Raw genomic sequence first — 17926 nt, 5'->3', positions numbered from 1 at the left:
CCAGGCATTGGGCTCCAGTCCTCAAGTGTTCTTTCTAGCATATTCCATTACACTTTAAAGCGTTCAGCAAATTCATCAGGGTCTAACTGCATGAAAAGCTACTTCTTCCTGCTCATCACTGTAGCCGCCCTTTTTTAACACACTCCTGCTCTGCAGATGTTCTGTCCCATGACTGATAAGACGAGCCCTTACTCTCCTCCTTCCTCTTCCCCGTCCCCAAATCTCAGCTTCCTTCCTTGCCTACTGCTCAGATCAGCAGCTTGGATGGGAGAGGCTGTCTGTTCATCCCTTTGCTCCTATGGAGTTTCTGTGTAAATGAACATTGACTTCCAGACTTCCTTATCCTCCTCTCCATTTTCACAAGTTTGGATGGATTTTTGGTTTGTTAGTTCTGAACTGTCTCTTAAACTACTTCTGTGCTTCAGTTTTCTCTGTGCTTTCTCGTCTCCCTTACACCTTCTCACACTTGCTGACCAATCCTTGCTGTCTGTACTTAAAGATGTTCAAAGGACCAACTGCAGCTACCTGTCACTGATATTTATGACAGTCTTTTCCCAACAGGGTGATTGTGAAGGATGTAGGTGGAGATGCCTTATGTATTTATTAGGCAGCTGTACACACAAGGCTGAGGATGCCCTGCCTCACTGCTGAGGTATGGGAAAGATTCCTTTCAGAGACAGAACCCTTCATAGCATTATTTACTGCTGTGGAGCACTGCCACGCCCAGTACATGGTTGAGAATTTCCAAGACACCATGTCCTCCTGCTCTGCAGTCCACCTCTGACCCCGCAGCCTCTGAGGCGTCCCTGCTGCACTGTGGAACCAGACTTTAGCTTCTGAGCAGAAATCACAGAGAGACAGATTCTCGGGAAGTTCATTTCCAGACCCTGGCTGCAAACTAGAGTCACCAGGGAGTTTTAAAATATTTGCCTCTGCCAGTCTCTCCTTTGAGACTTATTTAGTGGGTTGGAGGCCTGGGCACTGATAGTTCTCCTGGCCAAGGCTGAGAGCTCCTGCAGTAGAGGCTTCCTGCTGTGGCTGCCCCATACTGTTTTACAGCAGTCCTGATGATTGCCCCACAGCCTGTTTGGCTCCCTTGTACCAGCTGATTGCGAGCCTGGAGTTCTGCCTGAGCTTGTTGGGAAGAACGGTATGTACCTCTGCAGAGGTCTTCTCAACACCTGCTTTAGGTTGGATTTACAGAATCCAGTTTCCATCAGTCCAAGCCCATCAATTTTATATATTTATATTTCAAAAGCTCACATTTCTAATCCATCTCTGTCTCTCTCTTTTCATTTTTTGAAACAGGGTCTCACTATGTAGCTCTAGCTATCCTGGAACTCACTAGTAGACCAGGCTGGCCTTGAACTCACAGAGGTCCTCCTACCACTGGCTCCAGAGTGCTGGGTTCCAAGGTGTGTACCACCACGACCTCCTTTTACAGAGTGACTCCTCCCTCCTCCACCTATACCATTTTATTGGGTTAGGAGGTGCGAGGGAAGGGAAATTCCCCTACAGTAGGAACCTGGAGATTACAGTTGGAACTGCACATCTGAAAGCACCCTGCACTGCAGTGACATTCAAATGGAGCTGAAAGCCTAGGGCAAAAGAGCCCAGGAGCCTGCGTTCCCATTGTCAGTCATGGTCAGTTCCCACCACCAACACTAACCAGCTGAAACCCAAAATAGGAGTTTGCACCAGAGGGACCGGAACCATTCAGACAGAGCCCTACTTCAGCACGATTGGACTGTCTCCGACAGCAAAGCTTTTGAGTGTCAATGCAGCCAGGCTAGCACCTAAGCTCAAGTGTGATGACTAACGTGTCAGTCATCATAATCATACCACCAGCTCTCAGAACACACCAACTTCTCTTTATGATGGAAAAGGAGAGCACTGAATACAAATGACAGGACAGTCATTTTACTTGGCAAGAGAAAGCACAGGAGAACCTATGACTGATCTGTAAGAATGAGAATTTTGAGAAGAGTAAAAAGAAAAGTAAAAAATTAAAAAAAAATATTCTTTTTGAAAAAGAATTTCACAAATGTAAAAGGCAGCACAGAAGACTGTGATTTAACAGCCTTCCATCTTGCACAGTCACTTAAGAACAAAACCTACCACTACTAAGAAGAGAGACAATCAAAATGAAGACTGTCACTAGAGACAGATTAGCCAAGGATTAGGGGTAGGAAACGAAAGGACTCCAGAACCCCTTCCCTCAATCCAGGTAACGGAAGCAAAATGTAAATGCTTGTCAGATGCTCAAGAGTGCAAAGTTGTTGGAAGACGTAAAATAGGCAGTAATTCCAAGACTCCATAGTTCAAACTAAAACCTCCAAAGCCCATATGTACCCCATGACTGACCATTCCACTGTACCCAGAAACTCTAAGGTGTTTACCATAAGGTGTGACTTGAGGTATAGTCTAGGACTGCAGATGTAAACAAACTGTGGCTATATTGGAAAGGACTTCCAGAGAAGTGAAGGAAGAGCAAACCTGTGGAGCTGCATAGCACTCTATGCACTCATGGCTTTTAAGAATTTGTTACAAGTCTGGGTGTTTGGCTTACGCGTATGTTTGTGTACCACATGTGTGCCTGTTACCCTCAGGCCAGAACAGGGCTTGGGATCCCCTGGGATGGAGTTGTGGACAATTGTGAGCTGCCACATCCATGCTGGGAACTGAATCTAGGTTCTCTGGGAAAGCAGCCATGCTCTTACCTCCTATACCCAGTACTCAGTGTTTTAAATATACACGTGGCTTACACAGAAATCCATGCGGATGCTGCTTATATTTTTTTCCTTTCTTTTTTTAAAATTTTCTTTTCAAATGTATTTATTTATTTTATTTTACATGAGTACACTGTCACTCTCTTCAGACACACTAGAAGAGGGCATCAGATCCCATTATGGATGGTTGTGAGCCACCATGTGGTTACTGGGAATTGAACTCGGGACCTCTGCAAGAGTAGTCAGTGCTCTTAACTGCTAATCCATCTCTGCAGTCCCTTGTCTATACTTTTGAAGTGTACTCCCGCCCTCTGTCTGTAAGATGCTTTAGGAGCGTGAAGTCCCACCATACAAATACACACGAGCACTTGACACGCTTTCTAGATGCTATTTTCCAGTGGAAGCAAACAGATCTCCTGGAGAAACCGATGATCCCAGGCCTGGGGCAGGGGGATTTTAAAGTGATACTAGAACATCTCACAGCACCATAAGTGAGGAAGACAAAGCAAAAACAGCTAACGCTGTTTTCCACAAACAACAAGCAAAGGCAGCAGAGTGGTGAGCAGAGCCAACAGGAAGGGAGGCATCCCCAACAGTCAACACTGGGGCAATCTGAGCAGAAGGAAAAACATCTTACTGGAGGAGACAAGACCCCTAGGTGCATGCTGACACAAGTAAACAGCCGGATCCTCATAGGGAGGAGACACAGATCCTCCTTGCAGTGGAATCAACTGATGAATGTAAACTGAAAACAGTTATCGTAAACCACACAGCACAGTGATCCCCGCTGTACAGAACCTCATTAGTGCATGTGCAGTGTAAAAGCTGGTGGCTTCCCAGCATTCCTTTTCCTGAAACACTCAGCACTTACAAAGAATAACTTGACAAAAGAGAAACACGGGAGCCTCTACCTTAGCCCAGTAGTCACCAGTAGCTAAGACACTATGTGCCTCCTGACAGTGATGGTGATGATGACGATGGTGAGCTAAAGAGGGCACAGTGCCACCCACAGGGCATTTTCTAAAAGCTCAACGTCGTGACTGCAGGCAGGAGACAAACAAAGTGTGGAATTCTCTAGCCAACGGAAAGCTCTCTTCAGAAGTGTCAAAGTTACAGAAAACAGAGACGGAAGACGAATTCTCTGAAAGGACACACAAGCCACAAGAGCGAATGCAGCTCCAGGGTCTGACCCCGAATTCAGACGTGGAAAGAAGTCAGCATGGTAATGGGCGTGCCACAGGGGATGGCACTACTGACTTCCTGCTCTCGACAAATGCCCTGTCTCAAAAATCAAATCAAAACAGAACAAACTGTTACAAATCACTGACTCTGGAGGAGTTTCCATAGCAGAGGTAAAAATCTGGTGTATGGATTTGAATTTTTCATAATAAAAGATGAAAACACATTACGAGTAAGCTTTTAAGTGGCTGCTACAGCTGTCCCTAACGCTTTCACAAGCACGGCTCTCACTGTGGGTATTTGGGGCTGGTGGAGCCTTTGAAACCAAGAAGTCCAGCACAGCCTCAGTCTAGGAAGGGGTGAGGCCCAGAGGACCAGAGACAGCCTTAGACCCCAGTCTCCTGCTCCTGTCTGAGCTCTTCTTTGTTCTAGAACAAATCCTGAATGGCATGTCACCTGTAACGCTGCAACTGCGATATTTATAACTGCTTCCAATAAGAAAATAACTAAACCTGAACTAATTTTGTCAGACTTGTGTAATGAAATATTGGTCTAAATAGTATATACATGCTAAAATGAAGACAGTCATTCTAGTTGTCTTAGACAAACTTTCTTCTTCTCATAGATAGTTTAACGACTTTTCCTCCTAGAAGTCTATCTTCTTCGGGGAAGGCCTGGCTCCTGGCAGCACTGCTACTCACCTTCTACAGTTGCCCCTTCGTTTGGGTTTGAGTATCCCTCGCCTTTCCGTTTGATTCTACGGATAATGCCTGAATCTTCAAATAAATCCTCACCTTTGAAATCAAGGAGTTCAATCTAGAACGGAAAAGACAAAAGCCAGTTAAACAAACAGTTATTTCATATAACTTTAAGCTACATCTTTATCTATATGGCTTAGATAATAGGAACGTGGGAAAGGAGACGCTGTACTCTGCAATACTTGGAAAGAACTCCGTGTAATGACAGTGTCTAGGACTGCATCCTGTGGGGCTGCAGTGCGAAGGCAGACAGGAAATACTAGGACAACTGCCTTGTGGGCAAAAGGCCAGGAGTACAAGGTGCTGGCGCAGAACAACCTTGGCTGACTCTGAGGACACCCGCTTTCCACCCCAGATTTGTGAAGTTTCCACCTTAAGATTTAAGACTTCAGCTGACTGAGACTTGCTTTTCACCATGTTAGATAAAGGTCCAGTTTGACTGATTATGTGTAATTAATTCACCACAGTAAACAATGTACCACCACTCACTGTTCTTGATGGATATGAGGAGACGGTCGGAAGCCTTCACAACACTCACCACCACCATTTCCGGCCTGTCAGTGTGGAGTATGTCTTACTTCCTCTACTGACCAGAACTTTTATTTCTACATCTGTGTCTTTTGTTTGTTTGGATATGCCCATTTTGTGCCAGAGACACATTTCTAAGAAAGCACTGGCACATCCCCTGGGTGTGTGGGAAACAATTCAAGAAGCCAAGCTCCAAAATAAATAAGCGGGAGCGAGCTCTCCGGCCAGCTCGGCTCCCTCGCTGCTGCGCACGGCACGTGCAGCACACATACTTGCCTCAAAAAATAGAGTTGCGTTCGAGGGAATTTTCGGAAGGCTGCCAGCAGAGCCATAGGCGTACTCTGGTTTACATAATAAATGGCAGATCTCGCCTTTCTTCATGGTAGACACCCCAATGTCCCAGGCTTTGATAACCTGGCCTAAGAGAAAGGAAACAAACAAACAAACAAACAAAACCAAATCTGTCAGAAAAAAAATCTTCACATCTTCAGACAAAAACCAGATCTGCCAAATCCTAAGGACTATAACATTTGGGATGTTTCCTTTCTTGCCAGCTTCAGAAACTCAGCTTTACTGCTCAGCTGTGCAACTGCAGCAGGTAACCTGTTCAGTGTCAGTATCTACAGGCTTTTGTTCTGAAACTTTGAGACAGCCTCATAATGCCACATACGTTGTTGGCCTAGAGCTCCCAATTCTGCCACATGGCTTCTGCCTCTAGGCCTCCGAGGCGACAGGTGTGTGCACCATGCTTAAGTAATACGCTTATCACGTGCAGCATTAACTATGTCCCACTTAGGGGCTGGAGACATGGCTCAGTGGTGGAGAGCACTGGCCGCTTTTCCCGAGGACCCAGGTTCAATTCCCAGCAACCACATGGCAGTTCACAGCTGTGTGTAACTTCAGTTCCAGGGGATCGAATGCCCTCACACAAACATACATGCAGGCTGATCACCAATGTTCATAAAAACAAAACAAAACAAAACCAAACAAAAACCTATGTCTCATTATAAGCAGTCTCAAACCCTTTGGGAAACAACAGAGAATTTGAGCACTAACAACAAAACGCATTTGAGGTGTCATGTCAACCAAACCCTTCAATTCGGGTCCATGGAGATAAGCAGGTAGAGCTTCCTGCTGCTGAGCTTGCTGACCTGATCTCAATCCCTGGACTCAAGTGACAGGAGGGGGGACTGAGTCCTGTGAGGTTGTTCTCTGATCTCCACACAAATAAATGTCAAAGTAGGACCAGAGAAGCAACGGAGCTCACAGGAAGGGGAGTGACAGGCTGGACCTGGCATATGAGGACCTAAGAAAAGCAGGAGAGAAAACACATTTGCTATTTGGGACTTTAGCTTAGTCTTTATTATATAACTTAACATCAGCTCCAGTTACTTATAATTTTATATAGTACATGCCTATTATTAAGCCTTGGCATGCCAGGTGGTGGCAGCACACACCTTTAATCCCAGCACTCAGGAGGCAGAGGTAGGGAGGCCTCTGAGTTCAAGGCCAGCTTAGTCTACACAGAGGGCTCCAAGACTGTCATTACTGAGACAGTTTTCTGTGCCCCAAGCTGACCTCTAACTCCTTCATTACCAAGGACAGCCCTGACCTCCTCATCCTCTGCCTGCACCCCAATTCTCCTCTGGTGCTGGGATTACAGGTGGGAACCACCTCACCATTTCCCCAACCAGATTTCTAAAAAGCAACACCAAGAAAACATTGAAACATAGAGAACTCAATTTGAAAACGTCTGAAATCCCTGCAACCAAGGAAATTGTCAATTTCCTGGCTAATTTCCTTTAAATTATACACATAATTTTTGTTTGTTATATATTAAATTTTTACATGCCTATTCTTAGAACCGGGATGATTCACTATTTGGCTCTGTAGCTTCTCAGCACAGTTCATGTTGTAAAGTCCTTTTCTTGACTTTGTCTGACACATGCCCTTTGTTAACCACAGTGTCCCAGTCCTAGTCCAGGCCACTGCTCTCCTTCCTACCATCAAATTCAAATAAACAGTCGTGTGTCTAACGTTCTTTGTACAGTGAAAGCCTGTAACTGACAGGATCAGGATTGGCTGGTATATTAATTTAAACTGTTAAGTGAATAATCATGCAAAACAACACATATATATCTCATTTTAAAAGATAAAACATGGCTAGCTTATTAATTCATAGTATGTTAGTGGCCAAGGCTTTTTCTGTGAGTATGGTCAGTCCAGGTTAGAGGACATTCCTTTAATGTGGAACAAGGTCGGACAATGCAGGTGACCGATGTGGGGCTGTCCTGAGTGCCCTGAGGTCACTGACTTTAACTGTCCACCCACCTCTGAGTCAGCGGCACTTCTGCAAGTCTCTCACAGATAGCCCCCTTCCTTTTTACCATGAATCTTGATGTTTTGTAAGTCTACTGACACAAAGCACTTGTAAAAAGTATACATGGGTAGTTAGGTTAAAGATGATTGCTAATAAGAGAAATAAAAATGCAGTCCTTAGCCATGGCCAGGTGCTGACACTTCAGCTAGGCTCTGCTGTCTGAGGTAAGCCTGGGCTCAGAGCAAGGCTGTGTCAGTCTCCACTGCACACAAACAAGCTTATAAACACCAACATCAGACAAGGTCACTGCACAACCTCAGAAACTCAGACAAAACAAGATCACTTCAAAATTTCATCTAAGCCTGGATAAAAGATAAGGTCACTGTGCACCCTACACAATATCAAAGAGCCCCCTCTCCTGGCTGCTCTGGGCAACTGTTGCATCTCACCATAGGTTAATGTAGCCTCATTCTGCTCCAGGCAGAAGTCTTCCTTCTCCAGCACAGGATCACCCAATTCTTGTCCACTCCAGAGCAAAGCCCTGCTTGTTCAGAACTCTCCCAGACCACACGAGAGCCCACAGCATTATCAACACCCTTTCTGACACACACCCCAACATCCTAATATGCACCCCATCATCCTTTCTGACACGCATTCTTCAACACTGTATGAGCACTGTGTGCATCGTCTCTGGAAAGGACTGATCCTAGATTGTTCAACTGCAGTGTGCTCCTGGCGGTCTATGGCTGAGAGGGTCAGTGCCCAGAGCACTCGTGGGCACAGTGTGTGGAATACTGCTCTGCTCATGGGGGCTAGTTGTATCACTCAGGGTGTCTGCAAACAAAACTAGAGCGAAAGCTAGTCTCAAGCTGGATCAAACTGCTGCTGCATCCCTGTAGGTTGTCCCTAGAAGAAGAACCAGTGGGCTAGAAGCACCAAAGGTTCAAAGATCTTGCAGACAGAATATGCCAAAAATATATTCTTAAAAAATTTATTCCTGCCGGGCAGTGGTGGCGCACGCCTTTAATCCCAGCACTTGGGAGGCAGAGGCAGGCAGATTTCTGAGTTCGAGGCCAGCCTGGTCTTCAGAGTGAGTTCCAGGACAGCAGGGCTACACAGAGAAACCCTGTCTCGAAAAACCAAATAAATAAATAAATAAATAAATAAATAAATAAATAAATTTATTCCTACATTTGATCTGCGCCTCAGTTTTACTACCTCAAACACAATGTTTCAATTTTAGGAGTTCTATTCCATTTGTAACAAAATATCAAATAATACATATTTATACCTCTTGTACCTACAAGGACACAGGCAATCTGAGTTTAAAGGCAATGTTGGGAAGTAGCTCAGTGGACAAGTGTGAGGTCCTGAGTCAGAGCTCTAGCTCCATGGAAAAGCCAGGCCCAGTGGCAGTGCTGCTAGCCTAGCACTGGGAAGCAGAGAGGACACCGAGTCTCGTGGGACAGCCATTGTAGCTGAATGGTTAAGTTCCAGGTCCAAAGCAGAGGTACCCTCTCAAAAGCAGTATGAACAGCTCCCAAGGCTGAGCTTCACACACATGCGTACAAACATGAACACGACACACATTTGCACAACACACACAAGTAAATAAGTAAAATGTCCACTAGCCCAGGATAAGAGCAATGTACTATATTTTTGTTTTCCTTCTATAGTGATAGAGAAGAAAAAAACCCACACAATACTTTAAAAAACATATTATAATCACCTAATACTTCCTTTATAATGAAAACTACTTTATTAATAAATGACTAGTCATTTTTACTGCATAACTCCTCTGACTTCAAACATGTTTTGCTGTGGTTAAACCGAGTTTATCATCTTAAGCATTCTTCAGTGTGCACTTGATAGACTACATGTACACGCTGTGCAGCCATCTCCAGAATGTTCTGGTTTTACCGTCTGAAACTTTATACTGATTACATACCTTATTTCCTCCTCCTCTCAGCCACAGGCAAACATTTTTTTCTATAAACATGTAATACAAGTGGAGGCACATGGTGTTCATTTCCGGGTTGGATTACTTCATTTAGTAGAGTGTCTTTGGGGTTCATCACTGATGTAGTATGTGCCAGACTTTCCCTCTCCTTTAAGACTGAGTAATATGGTCGGTGTGTTGGCACAGACATTTAATCCTAATACTCGGAAGGCAGAGAGGCAGGAGGATCTGTGAGTTTGATGCCAGCCTGGTCTACAGAGTGAGTTCCAGGACAGCCAGGGCTACACAGAGAAACCCCGTTTCAAAAAACCAAAGGCGGAGGGAGGGCGAGTGGGGAGACTTGCGTAATAATCCACCATGTGGTCATATCACATTTTGTGTCAGTCAGGTGCTAAAGGACACTTCAGTTGCTTCAACCTTTTGATCACGGTGGCTAACACTTGCTGTGAGCGTGTGTATAAGCATGAGACCCTTTCCACAGTTCTTCTTGATAACTATCCAGAAGTAGGCTGCTGGATCATAGCTGAGTCTTTTGTCTTTAAATTCTTTTTTCTTTTTCTTTAACTTTTATTTATTTACTTATTCTTATTTTATGTGTATTAGTGTTTCACTTGCATGGTGGTTGCTGGGAATTCAAACTGGGGTCCTGTGGAAAAGCAGCCAGTGCTCTTAACTGCTGAGCCATCTCTCTCGTTCTAATCTTTCTCTTTTGTTTCTTTTGAGACAGGGTTTCTCTGTGTGTTCCTGGCTGTCCTGGAAGTTACTATGTAGACAAGGCTGGCCTCAAACTCACAGAGGTCCTCTTGCCTCTGCCTCCTATGTGGAGAGTTAAAGGTGTGAGCCACCATCGCCAAGCTTCAGTACTTTCTAATAAGTGTATTAAGTGTGATATAAAATCTCTTTTAAGCTTAGTATTATAAGATTTATAAAGTATAACACTTCTTTTAAAGTATACATTAATTTTACAATATCATCAAGCATTTTGTGTTTATGAATCCTACGAACTACAGTCATCGCACAGAGAAGAGCAACTGGTGGAGCAGGTGTGCGTGTGCACACTGTGGGCTGTTCTGAAAGCTGGACTGCACTCTTTCACACCTTAGGTTTGAGGAAACTTCAGAAACACGACCTGGGGTGAGTCCTGGCTGACTCACTGTGCACAAGTGAACAGACACTGCAACCCTCTGTACCTCTGTCTCCTCAGATAGAAACAAAAACACTTTCATGGTGTCAGATTCTAAACACACTCAGATTTTAAATGCAAGCACATATTTAAAAGTTGTACACACAGTAATTTTCAGCAAGGGTGACAAGAGACATCTTTAGAAAAGCAAGTCTTTTCAACAATGTTGGGAGAACTGGACATTGAAGTTTTCCAACTCCTAATGATGGAGATGGACAACAACTTGAAGAAAGGACTTGTCTGTTTCATTTAGTACTTCACCATCAAGGAAGGATGCTTCAGAGGAAAAAAATCAGTCTGGACAACAGTCCACAAACAAAAATAACATAGGCACATAAGAAAAACCTCTCCTGTTTCTGTCCTGGAACACAGGCCACTGTGCTAACAACCAGGTCTTAGCCTATTTAAAATACTAATCTCAGGTCCGGTGTGGTGGCGCATATCTTTAGCTCTAGCACTCAAGAGACAGAGGCAGGTAGATCTCTTTGAGGTCAGCCTACTCTACATTGTGAGTTCCAGGATAGGCAGGGCAACATAGAGAAGACTATATCTTAAAACAAAACACTGAAATCATACTAGAATCTCAAAATTAGCCTAGAACTTCTCTTTGGAATATTTCTATATATTCCCTTGAGAGACATATACTATAAGGGACTAGAGAGCTCAGAGAAAATATTTAAACTACTTTCTATTTATATTTATTTTTTATTTTAATGAAGTAGCAACTGTTACAATATTAATATAAAATCTAAATGGCCTGGCTATTTTTTTTCTCTTTTCCTGAGACAAGGTCTTGCTGTGAAGTGCAACACAGCTTTGAACTTAGGGCTCTACTTTGCCTCCTGTACTGGCTAGTTTATATCAACTTGACATAAGCTGAAGTCATCTGACAGGAGGGTACCTCAACTGAGAAAATGTATCCATAAATCTAGCTGTAGGCATTTTCTTTCTTTCTTTCTTTCTTTTTTTTTTTTTTTTTTTTTTTTTTTTTTTTTTTTTGGTTTTTCGAGACAGGGTTTCTCTGTATAGCCTTGGCTGTCCTGGAACTCACTCGGTAGACCAGGCTGGCCTTGAACTCAGAAATCCGCCTGCTTCTGCCTCCCAAGTGCTGGGATTAAAGGCGTGCGCCACCACCGCCCGGCTGGCATTTTCTTAATTAGTGGTTAATTGGGGAGGACCATTGTGGGTGGTGTCATCCCTGGGCTGGTAGTCCTAGGATCTATAAGAAAGCAGGCTGAGCAACCAGTCAGCAGCACCCCTCCATGGCCTCTGAGTTCGCTCCTGCCTGCAGGTTCCTGCCCTGTTTAAGTTCCTGTCCTGACTTCCATTGATGAACAGCATGTAAGTCAAATAAACCCTCTCCTCACGGTGTTTCATCACAATAGAAATCATAACTAGAACACCTCCCACCTGCAGGGGTGATAAGTATGTGCCATTATGCTGCCTTACATTTCTTTGTTCTGTGGTCAACTAAACACTACACTGTGCCTCTGAGCCCCCGGCCTCCAGTCTGCCAAGAGCTGGGATTACAGACAGGTACTACACCTGAGGCTCAAACTCAGCTCTGGGGGGTGCCAGGGGAGCACTCTGGCTACATAACAACACCCCAGGCCTGAGCTCTCATTTTTAATTTTACAAAAGTGAAACATGTTTGACTTAATATAAACAAAGAGGAAGTCACTCGTTTGCTTCTGACTGAAGATGTAGAAAAGTGCAACCTCACAAGGACCTAGGGAAAGGCAGTAGGGCAGCGTCACAGAATTCCTGGGTGACTATCAAAGGTGGATGAGAGGTTCAGAAGGTCAGCTGCATCAAAGGACTTTCGTACTGTATTCCGCTAAAGCGCTGGTCTAGCTTGAATGGATGGACTGCTTGTCCACATTTGACCATGTGTATTGCACTGGTCCCTGGGAAAACTGGCTGAGTTAGGCAGACATTCTAACAGTGGCAGATCTCACTGTCCAGGAGTAAAGTCGTGCTCCGTAGTGCCCACTGCTCTCACACAAGGCTTATGTTTTAAGAAGCTGTTAAGCGCACGACAGTCACAAATTTTTTTTAAAACTGGTTTTCTACATGAAGCTGCAATGGCAACAAACGCTGTAGGTTGTTTCCTTTGAAGTGACAGGTTTGTGCCACTCTCCTTCAGGAAATAGCTCTCAAGTCTGAGTAGTCATCGTCTGCCTTTGCAAAGAAGACGGCAACCCTGAGCTAGTTCAGTTCCCATCTGAGTGCAGCAGGCTTCCTGAGGCACAAGTGCAGAGAAGTGCCACACTCAGGACCTGAGAGCCATCCAGGAACCACACTATGTGTGTAATAATGTGCTGACGTCTGAAGGCGAGAGCCTAAGGTGACAGCCGACAGGAGAGGCAGTGACAACACAATGTTAGCTGCAGAGATGACTATCCCTGATAGCCACGATGGTCCCTGCAATTTGTACCTCTGCAGGTTTAGGCTGCCAGTATGAGTGTCAGTAAGTGAAAGCGGCATTACCTTCATACTGCTGCAAAAAGTGACACTATGGTCCCCAAAAGACCTCAGAGACACATAGGGATCCATGGACCATATTTGCCAGGGACAGGCTCCATTTCTTCTGTGGAATATAAACAGAAACAAACCTAGACAAACACTGCAAACATTGCCCTCTTACCTTTGCCAAGGCTAAAGACAAATGGCTCATTTCTGTCATGACTGGAATCAAACTTCTTTCCATTTGATAGCTTTCCTTTGTAGTGGACATAAACTTTGTCACCAATCATTGGGGTCTCTTCACTAGTCCCCACTCTTTTGACAATCTGGAAGACAAACACAAGAAAAGAAAGTGTAGAGCTTTGTACTTGTAAAAGGACACAAAGGCCATACAGGTCACTCCCCTGCACTCAGACAGATGGGCAGATTTGCCGCTGTTCCTCACGGGTCCTTTGCTGCACTCTCAGAAAACTGTCTTTCACCAACCCTTTGTGTTATGATGAATGGTACTGCTCATACAATATTGTCTCAGAATAGAAAGCCAGAGCAGAGGCAAAAGGATCACCACGGAGACAGCCTGGTCTACATAGTAAGCTCCAGGCCAGCTAGTTTATCCTGTGAAACCCTATCTCCAACAAGACAAAACAGAATTAACCAGTAAACCTCACTTGGTTGGTTGAAAGCCCCATACTTGATGCTAAAATCTCTCAAAACACAGATTCACGAGCAGGCAGAAGGTACACAAACTGAATTAGCCAAAGACTGCTGGACTTGTTAAATAGCAAAGAGTCAAAAGATGTACGTGGCTTATTTACTTCCCTCCTCTGCTAAAGACAGGTTCCCACTGCTCTGCTCTATGCTCCAACGTAACTGCTTACACTCCCATTGTCTGAATAATCTGCAAAATACAGACTTAGACGATACCAAGTAGCTTGTTTTCTAGTAAAAAGAAAAAAAAAAGAACTTCAAAATGAAAAATATTTATACATTATAAAATCCAAAATATTTCTTTTATTCTTGGCAGAGCAAGCTGCTAATGCAGTTGGTCAATTCTTGGAAAAGAAAATTTAATCCAGGCCTGTGGTGGTGCAATTCAGCCTGTCAATCATCTGTGCCAAAGGGACCATTTTCAGTAGTGCAGAAGACAGCAGCTAACATGTGATAATGTCCTCTTCTTATGTGTATGTGTAGCTTGTCTTCCCAACAAGATGAAACTTGTGCTTAAGTCTTAAGTTGCCTCAAAGATAAAAATCTAGTTTTAATTTATGTGAAAAGTGTAAAACCAACTTATACATTTATTATTATTTATTATAAATTTTACAAACAGAAAACTAAACCCAGGGAGGTTGACGAATGCTCCGGGTCACAGCTGTGAAACACATTGAATCTTCACCAAAAGCCCCAAGGTGACTTGAAGGATCTAGACAGTAACAAATGTTATAACCTAAGGAACTTAAAGTCACAAACAGTTATAATAAGCCTAAAACTTGTTGTTCTTAGAGTTACTCCCTAGAACAAAGGAGACTATAGTTTACTGTCTATTCCGAGTGTTCTGAGCAGGCTCGACAGAAATGTACACTCCCAGTGGAGGTATACTGTGGTCTGAGTGAGGGATGAACATGACCTGTCCTCTCTAAAGCTTCCACTAGATTGACTGCTATCAGGACAGTGCTGGGACATGAAGCCTTCAGGAGGAAGTAGGTAGTTAGGTGGAATCAAGGTCTTGCTTCTGTGAGCTCCCTGTGCAGGGACTGGCTCATTGCACAAGTTGTACAAAGCTGTCCACGCCTGCTCGTGGCTCTCAGATCTTTATGCCTGCCTGCCTGCCTGCCTGCCTTCCTGCCTGTATTCTGCTTTCTACTCTGAAGTGAGTCCTTACTAGAAGCAAGGAGATCCAGGCATGCCATGTTCTTGGACTTCTCAGACTACGGAACTGTGAGCCAAAATAAACTTCTCTCTTATGAATCACCCAGTATTCTGTTACAGAATATACAGGGTCTGAGGGACCTGGGAGGCCAGTTCTCTGAATGCAGCACACTGAAAAGATGAGGCAGGAGACGATGTAGACAGCCTGGAGAATCGCCGCTTGAGAAGCTTCCTAGAGCTCTGGATGAGGAATTAATTACAGCTACCAGGCTAAGAAGCTGCAGGAAAGGGAGATCTCGGTAGTCTGACAGCACCAAGCAAGGTAACAGGAATACAGGGAGATTCGAAAGAGAACCACAGAAGAGAATCTGGACCATTCTGGGAACACAATCTTGTAATCGCCACTACTTAGGAGACTAAGGATGGTAGTTTCAAGACGTGCCTGGGTTACAGTGTAATCAAAGCCAGCCTGGACAACTTAGTGAGACCCTAGGAACCATACCCAGTCCCACCATCATCAAAAGGTACTGTTTAATTTGCTAAGATGCAAATTAAAAAATGCAGGGCTGGTTCAAGGAGGATCCAAGCTCAGATTCCTTAGACCCATGTAAAAACATAATCATGACACAGTGTGTCTCCAACCTAGATGGACCCCAGAGGCTTGCTGGCTACCCAGACTTACTAAAACAGGCTTCCTTCGAGCTTTGGTGAAAGACTCTGTCTCATAGAAAAATAAGGTAGAAAAGTGATCTTGACAGAGGGACAAGTACACATGTGTATATACAAATGCATCACACACACACACAGAGAATAGAAAAGATGACCCAAATATATATTCTGTGTCCTTCCATCATAATACATATATAAAAACTAAGGCCTCTCCTTTTTCTCTATAGATTCTTCAACAATCACTGCATAGCTTTAGCACACTAAGATGACATGTTCAAACAGCAATCTACATGCACACTCTGAAATAAGGAGGGACTCTTTTGAGGGAAAGCATGACTTGGACTTGCTCTCCAGGGCCTGAGACGTGAGTTAATGTACCTGGCTCAGCCGAAGCTGCTATGTAATACACCACCTATAACCTGAGATTGCCCCAACCATGAAGGTAGATGAGAGGCGAGCTGCAGTCCACCAGACAGGCTGCACAACGATCCACAAGGTCTCAGGCAAGCAGAGACCCCTCTGTCACACACCTCTACCGCCTTACCTTTAATACTCCTCGATCTTTCTTCGTAGTGATATCTTCTCCCTGCTCAGCCACAGCGGCTGCTGGGTTTTCTTCATTGTTACTCGTGCCCTCATCAGTAGTCATTGTCCTCTGTAAGTAGAAGACCTGCCAAAAGAAACACATTTTCTTCAGTGAAAGAACCTCTTCCTTACTGAGGAGGATGCTCTGGGCTGTTTCTGCCTGTTAGGCAGTTCCCTCTACACTTTAATGTACACTTTCCTCTCTTCTGGTATTATGACTCCATTTTTTCAAACTCTCTAAATTCTTTGATTTTTTTTAAATTGTGAAACAACACTGTATAAATACTTTACTGGGAATGTAATTAAAATAGACTCTATTATGTGTTAAAAAAAAAAAAAAAAAGAAAGAATCACTTCTCAGTACACCTGAAAAGCAGGAGAACTGAGCTTACATAGACTAACAGAGTGAAAGCACAGAAACAATAACAAGAGCATTTGCTGTGGGTATGTATTGATGTCACCAGACAGGTAAGTAAAATATCACCATCACCCACTTCTTCAATTTCCCGTCTAGCCATGGCCCTAGATTAAAGAGCAGCATAAGTCAGGTCTGCCGGTAATTATATTCCTTAACAGGACTACACAGGGAGAAGCTGCCTCTCAGAACCATAAAACGTTCTTCTCCTACAGCCATACTCTTGGGGGAGAACTGAGATCCTCTCAGGAGCTCAGCCGCTTTCCTTCACACAGCTCACTGGTCCAGCCAACCAGCTACACGCATCTGATTACTCTCTCTTCTTCCTCTCACATGCCAGACGCACGATGTCCATGCAAGTTGTCTGTCCATTTTACCCTTCCTTAGCTCTTCTCAACTGGATGCTGGTATTTATGCGGCATTCCTGGTAGGTAAGGGTCTTCTGGAACCCGGGTTGTGTGCTTTTCATATCGCAGTCTTTAGCAGGGAACGTAGGCTGGAACTCTGAGGCTCTCCTTGCTCCTACTTCAGGTACTTTAAGCCTTTACTCAGAGCAGTGTGCTCAGAATAACAACTTTACTTCACAGAGATCGGCTGCCCTGAACACAATTTGTAGACCAGGCTAGCCTCAAACTCACAGAGATTCACGTGCCTGCCTCATGAGTGCTGTCACCTGGCCTTTTCTCATTCAAGGCCAACCTGTCTATCAGTGATCAATAGGCCAAATGAAACACACTTGTCTACTGCTGTGACTAACCTTATGCTGCTCCTTGATTGAGCAGGGAAATGAAGAATTAATGACAATGCCAACTATTTTCTGAAACAGGTTCTTATGTAGCCCAGGCTGGCTTCAAACTGGACATTTCTCTTGCCTCGGTGTTCTGCGTACTCAGGTTAAGGAGATTACCAAAACCCAGCTAACCAGGGGTCACTTCTAAAGCTATTTCCACAAGAACAGACTCCAGGCTCAGTCAAGTCACCTTCTGGGCCCTCTGTTGACAGTCAAAACAAAAAAACAACATCCAGCCTTGTAAAAACCGCTTTACTGATAGAACTAACAAACAGGCAACTGAAATATGAGTGTTTTAACTCATTCCCAAACAATCGACGTCTTCTTCAGGGCGGGCAGTTTGTTGTGTTGAAAGATTTTCAAAAAGAGAGAGCAGCACAATCCCAGGGCCAAGCCCCTGTGCTGGATTTTCTAGCACAGTTTATACCAGAATAAAAGGTCCACATGTTTGGCTCAGGGTAAGCGAAAGCCTAGAACA

The 17926-nt window shown here is 44.2% G+C and overlaps 1 protein-coding gene across 4 annotated transcripts in view; it reads right to left on the bottom strand.

Annotated features, from left to right (window-relative positions):
* Fkbp5 (FKBP prolyl isomerase 5) overlaps positions 1-17926 on the bottom strand; it is a 115139-nt gene that overhangs the window by 26626 nt on the left and 70587 nt on the right. For all 4 annotated transcript variants that reach the window (XM_076917250.1, XM_076917251.1, XM_034524620.2 and 1 more), the window contains 4 exons: positions 16203-16328; positions 13305-13449; positions 5471-5613; positions 4610-4724 (listed from right to left, as the gene is read on the bottom strand). In XM_076917250.1, the coding sequence (XP_076773365.1) occupies positions 4610-4724; positions 5471-5613; positions 13305-13449; positions 16203-16328 (529 nt within the window). The remainder of the gene's footprint in view (positions 1-4609; positions 4725-5470; positions 5614-13304; positions 13450-16202; positions 16329-17926) is intronic.

The sequence above is a fragment of the Arvicanthis niloticus genome, chromosome 20 (assembly GCF_011762505.2).
Source record: "Arvicanthis niloticus isolate mArvNil1 chromosome 20, mArvNil1.pat.X, whole genome shotgun sequence".
NCBI classification, from domain to species: Eukaryota; Metazoa; Chordata; class Mammalia; order Rodentia; family Muridae; genus Arvicanthis; species Arvicanthis niloticus.
The sequence above is the reverse complement of the archived record's forward strand: the minus strand, read 5'-3'. Positions and strand labels throughout refer to the sequence as shown.